The sequence below is a fragment of the Mesoplodon densirostris genome, chromosome 12 (assembly GCF_025265405.1).
Source record: "Mesoplodon densirostris isolate mMesDen1 chromosome 12, mMesDen1 primary haplotype, whole genome shotgun sequence".
NCBI classification, from domain to species: Eukaryota; Metazoa; Chordata; class Mammalia; order Artiodactyla; family Ziphiidae; genus Mesoplodon; species Mesoplodon densirostris.
Window position 1 is genome coordinate 33,482,113 of NC_082672.1, and position 21,690 is coordinate 33,503,802.

The following is a 21,690-nucleotide window of genomic DNA, read 5'->3' on the forward strand; positions in this document are numbered from 1 at the left end:
CAGCCATCTGTGGCGACTGAGCACTTGAAATGTGGTTGGTCCAAACTGAGCTGTGATACAGGCATAAGTTAACAGGATTTTGAAGACTTAGAATGAAAAAAAAGCAAAAGATCTCATTAACAGTTTTTATGTTGATTACATGTTGCAATGATAATATTTTGGGTATATTGGGTTAAATAAAGTGTACCATTAAAATTATTTTTACCTGTTTCTTTTTGCTTTTTTAATGTGGCCACTAGAAAAATTTAAACTACCACTGCGGCTTGCCTTTTATTTCAATTAGATAGCACTGTTGTAAAATAACAATCTATTGTCGCATTCAAAACAGCTCAGGAAGGTTTCCTGCCACCCCCTCCCCCCGATTGTGCTTTTTATTTTTTATTTTTTTTAAACATCTTTATTGGAGTATAATTGCTTTACAATGGTGTGTTAGGTTCTGCTTTATAGCAAAGTGAATCAGCTATACATATACATATATCCCCATATCTCCTCCCTCTTACGTCTTTAAACATTAAAAAGCACCAATTGTGCTTTTTAATATTCTGTCAAGTATTTAATATTTATGGTTAAGTTTTCAATTATGGGTTATTGATTTAAAAATAAAATCATTTTTATGAAACTACTACCACTGAGTTCAGTTTTCCAAGTTGTAGTGTCTTTTGAGATGATTCTTTTGATTCTTACTGAGCTACTAAACTTAACCTCAGCAACTTTACCATATCTCACCTATGTTAATGTCACCAATCAATAAAAACTCAGAATGTTTATTTATTTATTTACCATGATCTATGGAGTAATAAGAAGTGGAAAATGAGAAAGTTTATTATAAAATTTGTAATCCACGTCTTTAACCCTACTGCCTGCATAGTTTCTCAATACTTTTGCTGGTTCAAAATCACATCCCTTACCATCATAAAAACCTTCTGCTTAATTAATTTTTCAGTGTTTAAAGCTTAAGGATTCCATAAAAGTTTTTTTTTTAACTTGAGATGCCTAAAGCACTTGTTTTTCTATTTTTCTGTAGCCATAGAATCCTTTTCTAGTACATTCTTAAATGGATCTCCAAATAACGTATTTATCAAAGTTTCTATGGTTGAGGGGAGGGGTAACTGGGGAAACCGGAGAGGCCCTTTTCCATCACCTTAGTTTCTCCTTCTTTAAAAAAATGCAACTCTGGAATTTCCCTGGTGGTCTAGTGGTTAGGATTTGGCACTTTCACTCGGGTTCAATCCCTGGTCAGCAAACTGAGATCCCGCAAGCTGCAAGGTGTGGCCCAAAAAAAAACAAACAAAAAAAAGGCAACTCCAAGGCAAAGTGGCTGGCTAAATTAAGACATTATACATGAAAAATCGGTGTGAACAGATGAATAAATTAAAATTATGTAATTTTTAGAATTGGAAGAGACTTGAGGTATTCTTCTTGTTATAGGGTGAATTTTATGTGATGCTTACACAGTGAACAGTAGGGCTGGAGATAGGCCAACTTCTTCTGTCTTCCAATAGAATCTCCTTTTCTATGCTACCCTGTGATAATAACCTAAGAAATACTCATTCCTGGGACATTAGTATGGCCAAACAGTGATGACAGCACCTGAGGTGGAGGGTAGGAACCTGTTGGAGATAAAGTGAGGGCATATATACCATGATTTCATGGAGCGGTAGCCCAAAGTGAGGATTAGGTGACCGCTTAGGAGGTAGCTGGTAAATGTCAGTCTCTCTTCCCTCTGTACTCATTCCATAGCTTCTTGCAATTCACTGATTAGCGTTTAAAATGGAGCAATGAATTATGCAAAAGCTGTTTCTGCAGGAGGGACTGTCTTGCAGCCTAATGCAGCACAGATGGAAAGATCCTCTTTTAATCATTGTTCCCACAACACTTGGAAGCTTTTTGAGGAATAAGGACTCAGAAGTGGAAGTGAATGGGCTTCAACAGTAAATGAATTCCTTCTGCAGAGAGGAACTGAAATGTATTTATGATGCAGAAGGTTGCCCTGGGTTTGGATGCTCATCCTTGTCATCTGAGATTCATGCTTAGAAGCCAAACGTCTCTTGAAATACTTGGGTTCGAGATGCTTCCACTGGAGGAATTACTTCTGCCCAGGCTGGCCCAACATGTATTATTATTTTTCTTCAGAAATGGTGGCGAGTATTTAAATGCCAGTTCACTCCGTTCATGAAAATATGCAAATTACCTCTCTTTTTTCTGATCCTTAGTTACTACCGAAGAGACTGAATTAGTTAGCATCCCCTTACTTTTATTAGCATAATATTAATGCAAATCATTAGCAAAGGCTTTTTTAAAAAGAAAGCAGAACCATCCATGGGAAGCAATTCACATGTAAAGCAACAGTGTTTAAGTCCTCAGTGAGGAAGAAGAAACATTTATGATTAGGTTTCTAACTTTGGTTCTGTGCCAGGGGCCACCCACTGCAGCCCAAACAGGTACTTGCTTCTAAAATCAGCATCACCTTGGAGGTTTCACTTGCAGAGCAAGAACCAATTGGAAAAAGCTCAAAGGGAAAATTTCAGAACAAAGGTGATGCACAGTTACCTGTATTATGATTCAGATGCCATTAAGAATGTGTACTATAGAGTATATTTCTAAGACACTGCTTTTTAAAATATAGGAGGAAAAAGTAAATGAATGTTATTCATTGGCCAATTCAAGATATGGTAAAAGACCGACTTAAAACTATTCCCAGCAAAGGGGTTAATATAAAGAGGACGCTGATTAATTCCTTCTTTGCTCAGAGGAAATGGGCTTAAATTAGAGGGAAGTAAAGTTGAATCAAATAACAGGAAGACATTGTTGGCTCTGGGGAGAGCTTTATAAAATTAGAATGAGGTATAGCAAGAGCCTGGACTCTCCCTTCTTACCTCCTCTTACAGTGTTACAAACATTTTGTACACTCTCTGGCAACTGTGTCTCCCTGTGTCTAACTGGAGTGAGCACTACAGCACCTGCTGTCTGCACCAGTCATTTGCATGGAGCCAGTGCTGCCCTGGATTGTTGATTTCCTACGTGTTTTACCTCTTCTCATACCATGTAAACTCTCAGGGATCAGAGTTGAGGCCCTGTGCTGCTTTGGATACCAACATGTATAGTACCTTGCAATTAATGAGGAGCCAGTATTTGTTGAATGAATATATGAATCACAACTTGGTTATCTGTTTATTATTTTCAAGCAAGAACCTAAGCTCTGTAGCATCATTCCACCAAAACACTGAAGTGTTGACTTCATCCCAATTCCACTGGTTTTTCCAGTGTCCACTTCATTACTTGAAATGGAAAATATACCTCATTATGTAGGTTAATTTCATTGTTAAACTATAACCACAATGATTTTTTTTTTTTTTTTTGGTATGCGGGCCTCTCACTGTTGTGGCCTCTCCCGTTGCGGAGCACAGGCTCCGGATGCGCAGGCCCAGCGGCCATGGCTCACGGGCCCAGCCGCTCCGCGGCATATGGGATCCTCCCAGACCGGGGCACGAACCCGTATCCCCTGCATCGGCAGGCGGACTCTCAACCACTGCGCCACCAGGGAGGCCCAACCACAATGATTTTTTAAGAAATAAAATTTAAGTAGGAAATTCTGCCCAATATCGTAATGAAGACTGAGGATTAAATGTAGACATTGTTGTTCAGTGAAACTTTCTATTCACAAAGCTATTGGATTAAGAAATTTATATTCCTATATTAGATTGGTTGGCATATGCTTAGAGTTTCACAATATTTCTAATAAAAGCGGCATATTTTACTTTATTGAACCAGCTTCAGCAAAACTAAAGTCCTTTATGAGGTGGGAACCCTTAAGAGTTGGCCCTCAAACACCTGAGTTGAAAAAGAAAAACAAAGAACAAGAAAAAGTTCTAAGTCTTGGATCTTTACTGTGGCGTATCTGACAACCTAGGTCTTTCTGACAACTTACCCTGACAAGATAGTAAAGGAAGTTCATCTTTTTTAAAACAATTTTTTATTATTTTATTATTTTTTTAAAAACATCTTTATTGGAGTATAATTGCTTTACAGTGTTGTGTTAGTTTCTGCTATATAGCAAATAAAGGAAGTTCATCTTTGATCCCACCATCCTGCGTGGCTACCATGCCCTTGGTGCCCTGAACAAATACCACCTTCTGCCTTAGGGGCACTACATCCTCTTAGTCCTTTCATCTTCTCCTTGTAGTACTTACTCAGATGCTTCTCTGGTCTCAAGAGGCTCTGTTCTCTAGTCAGTGGCCCAATGGCTAATCTCTTCTGCAGTGTTAGCTTCCTGAGACAACAACTCTTTCTTCCACCTCTTCTTTCCTGGCAAGGAAGGGCATGGGTAACACACTTGGCTGGGATGTGAGTTCCTGGGAGCCTTGGCCAGTTCAGAATGTGGGAGTCAGGAAGGCAACTCAGCAGGTGACCTTTGGGAAAGAATTAGATATCACTCTGTCTGGATTGTTTCTTTGTTGGGACTGGGCAGAAAGGAGAATCCATGTAGAGCAGTGGGGATAGTAGTAGAGAGCAAGAGGGATGGCAGTGGAAAACTGGAGGTGGACGTCCTTGAGCTGGACCTTGATTTAGCATCAGCTTTTTATAGAGAGCCAACAGCCTGGGTCGTGGCTAGGGAGGGAACTCTCAGGGACACTGGCTTCTTGTGGACTTCTTAGCTTGTTTCAAATTCCCACATGGAATGGCATTTTGGAACCGGATGTCATATTGCTTTTGGCTAAGGGCTAATATTGCTGCCCCATGTAAGTAACAGGTCAGTAGTAGGCTAGCATAAGCTTGGTGATAAGCTGGAGACTCAGGAACTTCCTAAGAGGACCAAAATAGGAAATTCAACTAGGAAAGGTTCATAAACTTCCAGTTTGAAGGATTTAATCCAGAATTTGATGTCCTGTGGTTGGCATTTACCAGAGCTCAGTGTGCCCATAACTATGCCAGATGATGTGGTAATGCTAAGGAATAGCATTAGTTATGTTTTCTTATTAATATGTTTTCTTTCCCTTCTGCATTTCCTCCCCTCATTGCCTGTATGTTCCCATAATTCCTTCCCATAAAGCCCTTGCCCATCCCTCATGGTCACCTTAGGTCTCTCTGCCCTCTGAGACCTGTGCCTGTCCTCCAAACAGAGCTTGGTGGCTTTGAGTGAAGACACTTGTTTTTGTGGGATTTTTGTTTTGTTTTGTTTTTCCTTCAAAAGTTAAGTTTAAAGCCCCCACCCCCAGGCCGTACTTTACCATTGGAAATTGCCTTTAGTTTCCCATGTTTTATTTTATATTTCATGTCTCTTTTAGGCTCCTTACGTTCATATCTGACTTGTGTTGGGTCAGCTCAGATTCTAAAGCATACTAAGAAAAAAGAGGTCTCAGATAATCTCATTTAAAAAGGAAAATTTATCCTGTAATATTCACATAGTCTACTTTGTAACTGACTTCTGAAGACATTTAGTGGAAAATGTTACAGATGGATTGTTTCTAAGCTTGGCTAAGTTATTTGAAAAGCCGGAAATTATATCTTCACCACCCCCCTCCATCTCCTCAGTAGAGCTGACTTTTAGGACCTGGCTTATAAAAGTACTTCCTGGCCTTCAGTACTTATCGGTGGAGCATTATATTCTTTGAAGGTCATTTGGAGCTATCCATAAAATTACACTTTGCAGCCGAAGTGAAGCAGCTTTCTTTTTCCTACCCAGGTATTTGCCACACTGTTGCTGCTGTTTTAAATTGTTCTGCTATTACTACTCACCAGCATTACTTTGAAATGATGTAGAAGTATGTATCCTCTCCCTTTTCATTGTGTAACATAAACACAGACATCCTTTCACTTTTAACATTTTTTCCAGTGTTTGTCTGTAGCGTTCCTTATGCTGTCTGGTGGAAGCTTGGTTTCATGCCCCTGTAGCCCCACTGAGATAGATGATTCCTCTACCTTATTGTAACAAATAATCACAAAGAACCAAAAAGAGTTTAATAATAATGCCCGCATCTTTTCCAAAGTATATGCCCATGCATTTAGCTTCAGTTATTATCAAAAGGTCTTTTTTTTTAAATCCAACTTTGCCTTGTGTCCACGTTTTCATTGGCATAGGAAAATTGATGTTACTATGTATATAAAGTCTTACAGAAGGGCAAGAGGTTGGCCCATAGAAATAAGTAAAACCAATATTTTATTCAATACTATTCCAATATTAAATTTAAAAAATATTAATGTTCATAGTTTTGTGTTTTATTGACATATTTTGTTAGTGTCTATATGATGGTAGGTATTATGAATCAATAGCAACCTACTTTATGAATTGGAGGGGGATATCAGAAAACTGTAATTTGTCTATCTTTAGTCAGTCAGCGCCCAGAATGAGATTCCTGGCCAACAGTTAAACATCTATCCTGGATCCCGATCCTGAAGTATATTGTTATGTCTTGTATGTGAGAGTGTTGCACATTGATGACAATTTATCTGTTTGTATTAATGTATTTTTAAGGCATATTGGTGAACTGTAATGCCGAGATTCTAAGCTAATAGAAGGCATGATGGGGACTTTTGAATGACGAGTTCAAGCATATTAGAGAAGATGGGGAAGACTTTTGGTCTTCATTAGTGAATCCCTTTCTTCATTTCACCTCTGAAAATGTGTTGAGAACTTGATGGATTCTTCAGAAAGAAAAAAGCACAGCCCTGAAACCAAAAAGACAAAAATTTGATTTGTCAAAAAAAAAAAAGGATAAAATGTTGATGACAATTTTGGGCTGATAGCTACCTTTGAAGCCTCGTGACTGTTGTGCAACAAGAACCAGGCATTAGACTATTGCGATGAGAAAGCTAGACTCCATCTCAGGAAAGAACAGCCTCAGTTTTGGACCAGTTAGCGAGCTGCAGACAAATCCAGGAGGACTGTGACAAACAGTCACGGGGAGAAGGAGGGATCCCAGGATTGGCTGTGGAGGTAACCTCAAATTGTTGAGCTGAATCTATGGAAATGGTTGTTTGGGTGGAGGGTGAGCTGGAGGTGAGTGGGTAGTGACAGAGAGGAAAGGAAATTCTTTCTGAGGAAGGAATGGTGAGCCACAGCAGGGCCCAAAGAGTGTTAGAGACAATGCTAAAGCATAGGTCATGACCCAGAGGCCCATGCTGGAGAGTTGTCTGGGCTGCTGGTTCAGTGAGGAACTGGAAAATTCCACGCATGCCTAGTTTCAGTGTCATTTATAATCTATTTCAAGATAAAGGCTTGAGTAGGTTGGTTGAACAGACATCTCTGATAAGGTGCCCAACATACACCAGGCATTCAATAAATATTTTCAAATTTATTTTAGAGATTAAGTTGATAGGATGAAACCAGGGAATGTGGTGTGCTTAATAAACTGTATGCCAGTGCTTGTTTGTGACTTAATATTAGGTACAGTATGATATGAAATAGGCCCTTTCTTTTGTACGTTTTTATTCCCTCATAAGGAAGGCTGCTTTCAAATTAAACACCCAAGAGTTACAGAGGCATAGAACAATTACCTATTAATTACCTTTTAGGGTTTCCTGATGACTGATTTCTTTACTGTCTACTTTTCATGTCCCTGTTTTATTTCTTTGTAGTTTTGTGCAATTAAATGAGAAACACCTTAGAAATTAAAAGGATGTTGTTGTTTCAGAAGCAGCCATAAATCAGTAATTAATAATTGAACAGTTCCCAATCATCTGCTATGGCAAATGGATGGCTAAACTCAGGGATACCCAGATGAAAAAACAAACAAACAAAAACCCCCATACAAACAAACAAAAAACTCTGCAGATCCTTGCAGCAAGGAACATACAGTATAGTGGTAGAGATACAAGCATGAGTATCACAGTGCAGGATGTGGTCAGGATTGTGGCTGAAGGAGCGTGGAAATGTCTTTCTTTATTCCAACCCCCATGGAGAAAGACACCAAGATATGAAATTGAGTAATGACAGCTGGAAAACAGATCCAGCTGGAGAGCCTATGCTCCGAATGCAAAGTGGCTGCTGGTGTTGAATCTCCAGATGGCTTGAAACTAACCAGAACAAGGAAAGGGAGAGAGTTCTGGAGAAGAGCTATGTCAGGTACATCCAAGTGTCAGGTAGATACAGGTCCTGGTGATGGAGAATTGAGTGGAGTGCATATTCAAACTCAGTTCGATATGCTTTGAACCAGTCTTCCAAGATCTTGATATTTCATGTCAAGTCCCACTGCTGACCTCTTTTTTTTTTTTTTTTTTTTTTAAAGAAGATGTTGGGGGTAGGAGTTTACTAATTAATTAATTTATTTTTGCTGTGTTTTGTCTTCCTTTCTGTGTGAGGGCTTTCTCTAGTTGTGGCAAGTGGGGGCTACTCTTCATCATGGTGCACGGGCCTCTCACTATCGTGGCCTCTCTTGTTGCGGAGCACAGGCTCCAGACGTGCAGGCTCAGCAGCCATGGCTCACGGGCCTAGTTGCTCCGTGGCATGTGGGATCCTCCCAGACCAGGGCTCGAACCCGTGTCCCCTGCATTAGCAGGCAGATTCTCAACCACTGTGCCACCAGGGAAGCCCGTACTGCTGACCTCTTTACCCTCGTCTTGGAAAATGACTTAGACATTCAGATCCCTGGCTACCATTTGGCTACTTGTTGTTGAGTCTTGTTGCCAATGGAGGAGGAAAAACTGCCTCCTGAGAGAGATTGGGGGAGCTCAAAACAAAGAGGCTCTCAGTTCTACCCAGAACTAACGCTCGAAAATAAGAAAGACCTATGTCTGGTGGCCAGTGTTAGCCCATAACTTCCCCTTTACATACCCTACGTCTATACTTAAAAGGGAAGGGAGTTTTTCCAATTTGCTTTGGCTGCCTCATGACTCTCCCACATGCCCTTCTGTCTTCTGCCTTTTCTCCTTTCTTTCTACTAGACTTGGTGGTAGTTGCTGCTGCCTATACCCCTATTCTTTTTTTTTTAACATCTTTATTGGAGTATAATTGCTTTACAATGGTGTGTTAGTTTCTGCTTTATAACAAAGTGAATCAGTTATACATATACATATGTTCCCATATCTCTTCCCTCTTGCATCTCCCTCCCTCCCTCCCACCCTCCCTATCCCACCCCTCTAGGTGGTCACAAACCACCTAGCTGATCTCCCTGTGCTATGTGGCTGCTTCCCACTAGCTATCTATTTTACGTTTGGTAGTGTATATATGTCCATGCCTCTCTCTCGCTTTGTCACAGCTTACCCTTCCCTCTCCCCATATCCTCAAGTCCATGCTCTAGTAGGTCTGTGTCTTTATTCCCCTTTTACCCCTAGGTACTTCATGACCTTTTTTTTTTTTTTTTTCTTAGATTCCGTATATATGTGTTAGCATACGGTATTTGTTTTTCTCTTTCTGACTTCACTCTGTATGACAGACTCTAGGTCCATCCACCTCACTACAAATAACTCAATTTTGTTTCTTTTTATGGCTGAGTAATATTCCATTGTATATATGTGCCACATCTTCTTTATCCATTCATCTGTTGATGGACACTTGGGTTGCTTTCATGTCCTGGCTATTGTAAATAGAGCTGCAATGAACATTTTGGTACATGGCTTTTTTTAAAAAAAAAAAAACATTTATTTATTTATTTATTTGTGGCTGTATTGGGTCTTCATTTCTGTGCCAGGGCTTTCTCCAGTTGTGGCAGGCGGGGGCCACTCTTCATTGTGGTGCGCGGGCCTCTCACTATTGCGGCCTCTCTTGTTGCGGAGCACAGGCTTCAGAGGCGCAGGCTCAGTAGTTGTGGCTCACGGGCCTAGTTGCTCCGTGGCATGTGGGATCTTCCCAGACCAGGGCTCGAACCTGTGTCTCCTGCATTGGCAGGCAGATTCTCAACCACTGCGCCACCAGGGAAGCCCCATGGCTCTTTTTGAATTATGGTTTTCTCAGGGTATATGCCCAGTAGTGGGATTGCTGGGTCATATGGTAGCTCTATTTGTAGTTTTTTAAGGAACCTCCATACTGTTCTCCATAGTGGCTGTATCAATTTACATTCCCACCAACAGTGCAAGAGTGTTTCCTCCCCTATTCTCTTAGTGATGTTCACATATGAATTGGTTCTACCGTAGTTTGCTGTAAAAGTGAGAAAGCCAAGTTTTCAAAGCTCTCTCTCAGCAGTGTCACTAATGGGCTTCTCTTCTCAGCTTGACTTAGGCAAAGTTAAGTAAATAGAGCATCATCAGTTCATTTGCTCATTGTTTTGCTGTGTGTCAAAATTGGGCGGAGGCTCTGTGAAGACTAAAGCAATGTGCTAGACGTATGTTAAGTGATGTTTATTTTTAAAGAAAAAGAAAGCTGAAAGAAATAATGGGTAAGTTTTATCCTTCCCCCACAAGAAAGGGGTAAAATATGCAAAGCGTAAAAGTAAGTTTACTTGAAATGTGAAAACTAACTAATATATTTTAAAAATAATAGCAATTGGGTCAGGTAGAAGATGTGAGGAATCCTTTCCCAGGGCTCTGAAGGCTGCCTGGGAGTGGGGAGAGGCCAGTGTGGGATTGCTTTCCAATCAACTTCTTACTGCCTTAAGGCACTGTCAGTGTTCTTTCTTTCTGGTGTCAGAGCCACTTCTAATAATTACTGCTTTCAGCTAAACAATAGTAGGCATTCACTTCCCAGGGAAAAATGACTTGGGTCATTCATAGGCTGCAGCTCTTCATAGTCATTCAAATTCAGTGTAGTCTTATGGACAGGCCATTAGGAGTATTAATAGCTTCACCATCTCATGATGGCAGTGATTACTTCTTTAATATCACTGACAAAAGAGAAAGATCTACATATCAGAAACACTTTTTTTACCCCCAGCCTAGAGATAATGTAGCTGGAGAGACAGAGTGAATTTTTAAAACATTTAAAAAATTTTAAACATCTTCAAAACAAAGCTTTTTAAAAAATGGGTATATTTGAAGTCATGCCCCAGGGTGGCACAAACCACTCTTTATAAAATGCATTGGAAAAGAATTCTCATGCATTTTAAAGAGGTATGATTTGACTGTTAAATGTATTTTTCTCTAGATAAGTGTAGTGGTCATTTTAAAATGTTAATTATAGACTGTGTGAACGAGATCACTCTTGGTTTTGCTATGTGCGATATAAACTCACAAAAACTGGAGCATCAGAAGTGAAAAAAGTAAATTCTACCTGTTCTAGTCTATTTGGTATAATAGACCGAAGAAGAAATGAGGACACTAATTTTGGTTCAACCATCACTTTGCTGAGATTTTGAAGAAGACTTAACCCTGGCGCCTCATTACCTCATCTAGAAAATGATGGGATAGGTTTAAATCTCTAAGGTCCAATACCATTCTAAAGTTTACACTTCAGTAAATATGGCTTTATCTAAAATATACTTGGTCATTATGGTTGATGATAAGTCGTGATCTCAATAAGAATTTTTTTTTGGCACATTAAAAACAGAACAAAAACAAAAACAAAAATAACCTTATTCTCTTATCTCTCTCAACCCAGTCACTTCTTTTCCTGTGTTGGAAGTAAAAGTAGAATAAGGAGCATGAAAGAGAGTGTACTTGTAAGGATCTTGTAAGAAAAGAAAACAAATAAACAAAACCAAGTCCTAGCATCAGAGGACTTCATGAAAGCAGGCTTTGGGCCACAAAAATGCCCTGAAAGGAGCAGGACCAGGAGACAGACTGAATATAAGTGTAGCAATATGATTCTTGATGGGGTAGGGTACAAAAAGTAGAGATTGGATCAGATAGTTAAATATGCGTTCAAAGAAATGTCCTAGTTCCAAATAAATGCCTTGAGATAATTGTAGGAAGAGGTACAGATGGATGACAAAGGAGCATTAAAGAAAATACACATTTTCAAATACACCGGGCAAAAGGGGAAGCTTAAGAGAGAATTTCTGCCCATTGTACATGGCGGATAAAAGCAAATGACGGGGGACTTCCCTGGTGGTGCAGTGCTTAAGAATCTGCCTGCCAACTCAGGAGACACATGTTCGAGCCCTGGTCTGGGAAGATCCCACATGCTGCAGAACAACTAAACCTGTGCGCCACAACTATTGAGCCCACATGCCACAACTACTGAAGCCTGGGCACCTAGAGCCCGTGCTCCGCAACAAGAGAAGCCACTGCAGTGGGAAGCCCGCGCACCGCAACGAAGAGTAGCCCCCGCTCGCCGCAACTAGGGAAAGCCCGCACGCAGCAACAAAGACCCAACGCAGCCAAAGATAAATAAATAAAATAAATAAATTTATTTTTTAAAAAAAGCAAATGATGGAAGACATTGGCAAGGTAGGGGTTTTAAAATAATGCTTTTATTCTTTGTCATTGTAGTATGAATTAAATATGGATATATCATTGGAATAAGTCCCAATCTTGATGAAAGGCTGTAAAACTAAACTAAAATAAACAAAAAAGTAGGTCAAAGGTCACTAGGAAAGCATGTCTGTTTCTTTCAGTAAGGCTTTCTGGAGTGTTGCCCACAGAATTGAAAAGTGCTTTTTCAGATCCATTTGGTGTTTTTGAGAAATCCTGGAGCAGTGTTTTCAAAGTGTGGTCGTGGAACACCTGAGGCTCTTGAGACCCTTTCAGGGGTCTGGGAGATCAGAACTATTTTCATAATAACACCAAGATGTTACTGGCCTTTTTCATTCTCATTCTCTCCTGAGAATACAGTAGAGTTTCCCAGAAACCACATGACTTACAATATCTCAGAAGAGTAAATGCAGAGGCAGATGTGAGAATCCAGATGTTTTCTATTAAGTCAGACATTAAAGACAGTTTCAAAAATGTAAAACAATGCTACTTATCTCACTGTTTTTTTTTTCTTGGTTTGGAAAATATAGGGCTTCCCCCCTGCCCCAAATGTTATTTAAGATATTTATTCTTCTTATTCTTAAATTAATTAGTGTTTACATTGTTTTTGGTTTTAATATCTAACAGTGTCCATATCAGTGGATATAAGCTATCTCAAAAACACTCTGGAAGCCCTTGAAAATTTTTAAGTGTGTAAAGGAAGTCTGAGACCAAAGGTTTAAGAATGACTGTCCCTAGTGGATAAGTAATTTCTCTGAACATTAGAAGAGGGCAAAGGTGACCTTATTATAACTATAGGAGTGGCAGTTATCTGTAGTTAGCAGTTACACAAATGTTAGCAATGATGCTCACTTGAGTGCCTTCTTCTTGGTTACCTCTGAGACACTTTAATAGGAATTCTTCTTTGATAACTCACAACAAACAAAGCAGTCAAGGCTGTTGGCATTCTTTCCATTTTATAGATAGGAAAATGTTAGAATCAGAGAAGTGATTTTCCAAGGATCATGAAAAAAAGTTGAGCTGGAACCATTTGGTACTTATGAATCCTAGTCCTATGTGTTTTCCTGTTGTTTCACTGCATTGGTACTAGGGTGAATCAAGCAATTTTCTTCTAGTGGACCACAGCATGGTGCATGGCAAACTCTTAACTCCTTGTGGAGGACAGCTTGTGTCAGATCACTTTAAGATCCTCTAGGACAAAAAAAAAATAACAGGTATCACTAACACCCTGATGATATCAGTACATTTGAAATTCACTGGCCAGGTGGAAAAAATATTACAGAAAAATGGGATAAAATATACCTGGGGAAAATATAAGGAAACAAAACTCCAGTTTTTATCAACACAGCACGAGCACATGTCAGCAAGATAACACACCATGAAGGCCCATGGGGAGTCTGTAAAGTTGAGTATTTGCTGGTGATGCTACTATAGTGCCCATGGGAAAAAAAGCCCAAGTGATAATACTGTGATGTATTAGAGCAAGACTTGTACAGTGGACTAGGAAGCATCTTCTCTTAGAGGACAGTGTCTAGTTGTGTAGTTATAGTTGTAAAAGGTGAGAAATGGGGGAGTTTTGGAAGGGTGGTCATGGATGTTTAGCGCATGGGAATCTGGATGGGGAGTGAGGAAAAGCGAACAGAGAACCATCACTTGCCGGTAAGTCAGGCGGAGGTAATTACTAGTTAGTTGCCTGTGGGGCAAAGCGTGTGTTTCTCTGATTTGAGCACCATGTGTTGCCTGGGATCTTTTGGAAATACAGAATATTTCTGCTCCATACTTCATTATGTCTAGCAGATGTTGCTTTTATGTTTTTGAGCCCAATTTGCAGAATGAACATGGTGTCGTAAAACATACTCCTAAAAACAGAAGAGAGGAAACCAGTTAACTGGCCTCTTACCAGGACAGTTTTAAGAAGGGCCAGACTTTTGGCGGTGGCCTGTCTGGAGTACAAAAGTGAGACTATTCTAAGAAGAAAAGCAGTGTCATGACATGTTTATTGATGTAAACTGTGAATAAAGAATGTTTAGTCACATTTTTAGAGAAAATATAAACTATTGGGCAGCTGACTAAGGAGGCGACTATCACTGGACAGTTGCCTCCTACCTATACTCCATCCCCTAATATTTAAAAATATTGTTTTCTTGCAACATTTGCCAGTGATCCAAAAATAGAAAAAAAAATCCTCCTTTTTATGACTCAGTATCTTCAGGTTGTTACAACAAACCTGTTCAGCTTTTGAATCTTGTTAAAGTCAAAATATTGAGTCAATTCATCAGCACTAAGCGATTAGATTTTCGCTTTATGCGTGTTTTGAAAGCAGGGCTTGCTATAGAAGGTATATTTACATAACAACGCTGTTGCTCAATGCCCTTGCATTTTTCTGCACATGCTCTTATCTTAATGGAAATTCACTGGAAAATTCTTGCCAGAATAAACACATTCCTTCAGGAATGAAAGGCTTAATGTACTTTTCGTTCAACGGCACCATTTTCCTATGAGCAGATAAACCAAATTATTTGGCATTAGTCATTATACTTCACACATTCCACAGTTCTCATCATGATCTCCCGTGGGGCTAAGGGTTGTCAAAAATAGCAATAAAGTAGACAGCCTTACATTATAATGAGAGGTAAAACAAAAGCAAGGACGGGCGTCTATATATTTGACATGAAATAAACCAAAAATGAATCCGGCAAACGCTGTAAATTAGCTTTAGCTATCCTGATAAAGCAGGATTAAGGAATATGAACCAGAGATCAGTTGAGCTGGCGATCACAGAAATAAAAAATATAATTTACTTTTCATTTTTAAGAGAAAAGAGAGCTTTCTCATTCACATTGTAATTTAAGAATCAGGAGTGTAAACCCTAAACTGAGAACACCGATGGTATCATGGCCACAGGGTGGGATACAAGGATGTAAACAGGAGTTGGGGCAGGGAGGGAGGAAGTGTCCTTTGAATTAAGGGATGGGGGCGGCAAACAATGGACAATGGAGGCTAGAGGAAAGAGATTCACACAAACATGTCTAGACTTCCTCCTGCTGGCCCTCACTCTAACGCCCACCCATCACCATGCCAGGGTTGCTGCTGGGGTGAGATTATAGGGATTGTTCCCTCATTCATGCAACCAGCATTAATAAAGTATGTAATCAAGGCAGAGAGAACCATCTTTAAAGGGATAAAACTGGCCGATTGGCACATTACAGTTAAGTAGTCAGTTATATTGCATTTATTTGCAGCAATAGGTAATTAAGTTATTTGACTTTTACTAAGTCAGTTGGAATTAAACTGCTGGATAGATTAGACCAGAGTTGAGTGACCTTCTTCCTTATGCTGTATTAAATCCTACCATTTAAAATAACTATGGGAAAGGCCACTTTAAATGTGAAAATGTTCACACACTATTAAAGAATTTTGTTTTGTCGCATTTCTTTTTATTTTCTCTATGTGCAGTAAGTAAAACCAGTCTAGCAGAGTATTACTTCCTAATGTCTTCTTGGGAGATAAAAAAGCAATTTGATATTAGAATAACAAAACACTCATTCACCAGTTATTGTCTCCACTCAAATTGTATTTCTGAAAAATTATTGAATATAAAGGGGAAAAACCATAGCTGAAGAATTTCCTTCTTCAAGTAATAAGGCTTTTCCCTCTCTATCTCAATATAAACAATAATGAAACAATTTAATATTTCTATTCTATATGGGTTTTTTTAAAATTATTAGGCCCTTTAATTCAATGTTAGTAGTAGGTAGGATATGACTTACAAAGAAAAAAATATAGTTGAAGTCATTAAAAAATTTATTCACTTATCCTTTTCTTCATAGATTATATTTAACCAAATGTTTACAAGGTAATTCCTAACTACTTATTCAGAATTGCCAATAAATATAATTTTTTACCATGTTTTAAAATATATGTAAGTAATAGGTACATTTATAAGTGTAAATATTAAAAGTTGCTTTCTAAAATAGAGTGTAACAGCAAACTTAATATACCATCCTTCTATTCATGTTTTGGTTACCAAAAACAAAATGAAAATTCAAATGGTACCTCATTCATTGATTGCGGATATTTGCTATGTAAGGGTTGATTGAGTTTGATTTGTAGGTATCAATGATAAATATGAAATACTGTGTAAAATTCAATCCCAATTTAATTAACCTCTAATCAAGATTTAACCTGTTGCTTTCTAAGAACAAATTTTCAAGTTTAAAGAAGCCTTAAAATAATTTAAGCAAAATGGAAAAGGAAAAATATTTATCACATGGCTGTTTGTTCTTTGCCATGCTTTTCCATAGAGGATAAAACTGTTCATTCTACAAGCGTATTATAATCAGTAGCCTCTCAAGGTAAACAGTTTCAAAATATACATCTCTTTGGTTTTGTTAAGGAGAACTTGAGTTTCCAAATTCTCCAGCTCAGTACTATGATATTTTAGAAATTGTACTACTTCCTCATGTACTAAGATGAACCGTGTTTTCTTTTGAATTTATAGTCGCAGATATGGCCAGTATACTATGAACCAGGAAATCACCAAAGTTATAGAAAGGCCTCCATTTGATCGATCAAGTTCCCAGGATTCTTTGGATGAACTATCTATGGAAGATTATTGGACCGAACTAGAAAATATCAAGAAATCCAGTGAGAACAGACAAGATGATCAAGAGGTGGTGGTTGTCAAAGAGCCTGATGGTAATAATGAAATTAATAAAACTTTTTTTTCTTTTTTTCTTTTTCTCTCTGTCTCTTTTTAAATATGTATTGATGGGAAATGAATACATGGAAAGGAAGAGGAGGAAAACAAATTAAAGCTAGGAAAACCAGAAAAAGATAAATGGTAGCTGCCTTTCAACTTGAAAATGACTTAATTGTGGCAGATTTATAGATGCAACTGACAAATATAAATAGCATAAGTAAATTCACTTAGGTTTGGATGTGGCTAGAATCTTGTTGGCTAAGCTTGCTGTATCATAGACTCTTAAAGTTAGACTAGAATTTTGAAATCATCTAAGCTTTATTTAAATTCCTTCTGTGGTATCCTAGCCACATGGCCATTTGGCCTCTAGTGAGTATAGATGCTGATGACGCTGATGCTTTTCCGTCAGCTTGAGCTGTTTCGGTGTTCTTTATTTTATTGATTTACAATCTGCTCTACACTACCTTTTACTCACTTATTGTAGATCTGCCTTCTGGAAGATCAGAACAAGTCTGTTTTATTTTTTGCATGATAGCCTTTCAAATGGTTGAGGATAGTTGTCTTGTTACTAGCCAAGTGACTTTTTTCTAGAAGGAAAGATTCACATAAATCAATCCTTGTTGGTGGTTTGCAGACCTATCCCAGTCCTGGTCATCTTATCTTTCAAAGTATCATCCTCCAGATTGGCAGCAGTGCCACAGTTTAGCCAGCTAAGCTCAGGGTACAGATTTGGACAGTGGAAGATTGTATTAACATTCTTAGCCTCCATATTTACTTCTTGTATTTGGTTCATAATTTCATGCAAGTCTCTTTCTAGCTGCATTTCCCACAGTCTCCACTACTGTATTTAATATTCTGGAAGAAACATGTAAAACTTCACTTTTTTTTTCCCCTTAAGTTTCATGCTTTTTTTTTTTTTGGCTAATCTATTAAATTAAAGTAGACACTAGGTTTCTGATGCCCAACTCTGGCATCTATTATATTAGCATTCTTTCTATGCCTTGTGCCATCTATAAGTTTGTAAGTAAGTCTTTGGTATATAAGTTGATACAAATGCCAAGAAAGTAAGAGCCACAGTTAGTACCTTGGGACCCACTGCTAGTAGTGACCTGTTTTTCAACAGAAGACTTCTTTTTTTCTATATATAAATTTATTTATTTTTGACTGTGTTGGGTCTTTGTTGCCACGTGCGGGTTTCCTCTAGTTGCGGGAGTCGGGACTATTCTTCGTTGCGGTCGTGGGCTTCTCACTGCGGTGGCTTCTCTTGTTGTGGAGCACGGGCTCTAGGCGCGCGGGCTTCAGTAGTTGTGGCTCGCGGGCTCTAGAGCGCAGGCTCAGTAGTTGTGGCGCACGGGCTTAATTGCTCTGCGGCATGTGGGATCTTCCCAGACCAGGGCTCGAACCCCGGTCCCCTGCATTGGCAGAAGGATTCTTAACCACTGCACCACCAGGGAGGCTCTCAACAGAAGACTTCTTAATGATGCTAAATGAATTAGCATCAAGTTGTTTAGTACTGAAATCTATCCATACATAAATAGGCTTTTCTCCTTTGCTATAACATTTGTTGAAAAAAAGCAACCAATAATACTTGAAAAAGAAAAGTTAGAGATTTCCCTTAATTTAACACTGATTTGTAAAAGAAAATTATAACCAACTCATTGTTTTATTTGGGTTCTCTTTCATTTTACTCTCATTCTTTCTCACTTTACCAATCCAGTTGAGTTTTTTTGTGGTAATAGTGTCTCCCAACCTTTCTGTCTCAAAGTTTCAAGATGGCAGCAGCATACCAGTGGCCTGCTGCGTAAGGAGAAAACATTCTGCAGAAAGCAGCACTCAAGCCTGATACATAGCCATGTGTCCTTAGCTGTTTCGTAATTCTTCAAGACTAAAATGGATTCGTAGAGTGTTGTTCATGATGTGATTATTGAGAAGAATTAGGACTGTTTCTATACACCCGTGCCTTTTCTTTGACTTTAAATTGTTTGAATTTTACCTCTACTTTTTAATGGAACAAGTGACTCTATATTGTAATCTTGTTTACTTCCCTTATCATGGCAATATCAGCTTTTTTCTGGCCATTGGGTTTTATACACGTATACTGAGTTCTACCTTAACAACATTAATAATCATGGCTGACTTTTTATGTCAGTAAACAGTTTTTGTTGCCTGGCATGCAGAATGCCTGGCACTGCCTTATGTTTCTTGAAGCCAAGGTTATTAATACTTTATTTCTGCCCTCATGGAGTTTAGATAGTAGAGAAGGATAGATGGGCACACTAGTCAGTGCTCCATCATGTGATATGGACTATACTAGAGCTCTGCAAAGTTCTTCCCATGTGATATTCTCACATTTGGTTATGAGGCACCAGGGCAGCTGTGGTTTAGTTTACAGATGAGAAAACAGAGTCAGCTTGAGGCTAAGTGACTCGGCCAAAGTGACATGGCCATCACGGTGCAGAAATGGGGTATGGACACAGGTCTTTTGTGTCTCAAGTCCTTGGTCTTTCAATTTCCTCTATAAACATGGAACTTGGAGTGAATCTATTCTAGTTATCATTCAGTTTTTCTGTTAATCATCAACAGATCTTCCTTTTTTTTTTTTTTGGCCACGCCGCCTGGCATGTGGGATCTTAGTTCCCTGATCAGGGATCGAACCAGTGCCCCTGCAGTGGGAGCACAGAGTCTTAACCACTGGACTGCCAGGGAAGTCCCAAATCATCAATAGATCGTATACAACATTTGCTTTACTGTTTACTTCCTTTCAGTGTTTTGAATGTATTCAGTTGTTTAATTAGTTTCCTATAATAAGCTATTTTGGTCTTTTTGCTGAAAATAGTGTGCTTTTAAAAAAATTTGTAAAAAACATGACTTTGATATGCTGACCTTGGGGGTTAAAAAAATTAATTTGAAATTGATTAGTTCCTGATGTCCAGATGCTCTTTGCTTCTTTGCCACACTCCCTGTCAGCTACAGCGAGCAGAGAAAACAAGCCTTTGTATCAGTTAGGGTTGGACTCGGGTAGTGCTGAATTTAAGCCAAGAAACAGGGCTTTAATGGCCATCCCCAGCATCGACTTCCTTCTGTAACTTGATGGAAGTAAGTTATCTTTTCATGGCTTGCTCATCTCTGTAAAGGGAACAGTATTATCTTCCCCTAGTTAATCTGCAGGGAAGTTATAGAGGTTAATCACATGTGAAGTCATTTAAAAGTTTTAATTGAGTATATATGAAATGGATCTAAAATTTGATATCTTTATGGCTGGAGTTTATGGCAGTTGTCCAAGTTTCAGATAATGATTCTTAGCACTGCGGTTTGGTTGTGATATAAGAGTTTCAGTAAGAGTTTTTAAACAGCTTAAAAAAATGTAAATGTTCTCATATTTTGTGATTTAAATACCATTTTTCTCTGTTGTCTTAGAGGGAGAACTGGAAGAAGAATGGCTTAAGGAGGCCGGTTTGTCCAATCTCTTTGGAGAGGCTGCTGGGGATCCCCAAGAAAGCATGGTGTTTTTATCAACACTGACCCGGACGCAGGCGGCAGCTGTTCAGAAACGAGTAGAGACTGTCTCCCAGACCTTGAGGAAAAAAAACAAACAGTACCAGGTTCCTGACGTCAGAGACATATTTGCTCAACAGAGAGGGTCAAAAGAAAGTGAGGTAGGTTTTCTTTTTTGATAAAGCAAAGGAATAATTGCTTAGAATCAATTGAACCCATCTAGTTTGATTCAGATCATTAAAAACTTAATGGGCATGTATATGCAAGGGGCTAAAGCTCCATGCTCTCCATAATCAAGAGGGACTTGATCCCTGTCCTTCTAGAAGTTATACTGATGGGGCAGAAAATGAAACAAGTTACATTTCTCTGTGACAATACCTGTGTTAGGTGTCCTTGGAGCTTTAGGAATGGCCCCAACCCCCTAGACAATGTGACTGCTAATTGTTACTTACGGAGAAGTCAGAGGTGGAGGATTCTTCCTTCTATATTAACTCTTGTAGGAAAATTTGCTTTTTTTCTAGACGCATGTGGGGATGAATGGAAATGGAATGTGAGGGAGTAAATGTAGCTGAATTATAAAACAGGAACCCTGAACATGAAATAACTTCCCCTTTGCATCTAGCACCTAGCACGGTGCCTAGCACATAGAAGATTTGAGTAGATATTTGCTAAGATGATGAATTTATTAGTGGAAGCTGTTGAAGTCTGGTAGAGACTTTGGGGCTGATGGCTATCAGGGAAGGCATGGTACAAGTAGGAGATCTGTATGGCGTAGAACAGTGCTGCTCAGTACAGCCAGTTGGTAGGCTGCTTGTGGCTCATCCAGGAGGACTTCAAGAGCTTGCACAAAATGTAAGTTAATATCATCTTCTCCTTCAACAAGGAAGTCTTGCTACAACGAGGAAAAAGAAGGTCAGCTGAACTTAATGATGTTCTTAGGGTCAAAGTTGATTTATACTCTGGACTGTTCTCAGATGAAGTTGGAATAGCTCTCTGGTCTAGAAGACCCAGTTGGATGATTGGAGTGAGAACAGACAGAACGGATGTTGGACGATGATTGCAGTGATAATAATAGCAGTTATATTTGCTGCTGCCACTACTGACCACCTACTGTGCCGACTACTTTCCATGCCATATCCCATTTCATCCTTAGAGCTGTCCTGTGAGTGAGGTATCATCGTTTCGATTCCACAGGCTCATCGACTTTAAGT

General features: G+C 39.0%; 1 protein-coding gene across 4 annotated transcripts in view; it reads left to right on the forward strand.

Moving 5' to 3' along the window:
* ARHGAP18 (Rho GTPase activating protein 18) overlaps window positions 1–21,690 on the forward strand; it is a 127,279-nt gene that overhangs the window by 50,785 nt on the left and 54,804 nt on the right. For all 4 annotated transcript variants that reach the window (XM_060115142.1, XM_060115143.1, XM_060115144.1 and 1 more), the window contains exons 2-3: window positions 16,784–16,980; window positions 20,402–20,640. In XM_060115142.1, coding sequence (XP_059971125.1) covers window positions 16,784–16,980; window positions 20,402–20,640 — 436 coding nt within the window. The remainder of the gene's footprint in view (window positions 1–16,783; window positions 16,981–20,401; window positions 20,641–21,690) is intronic.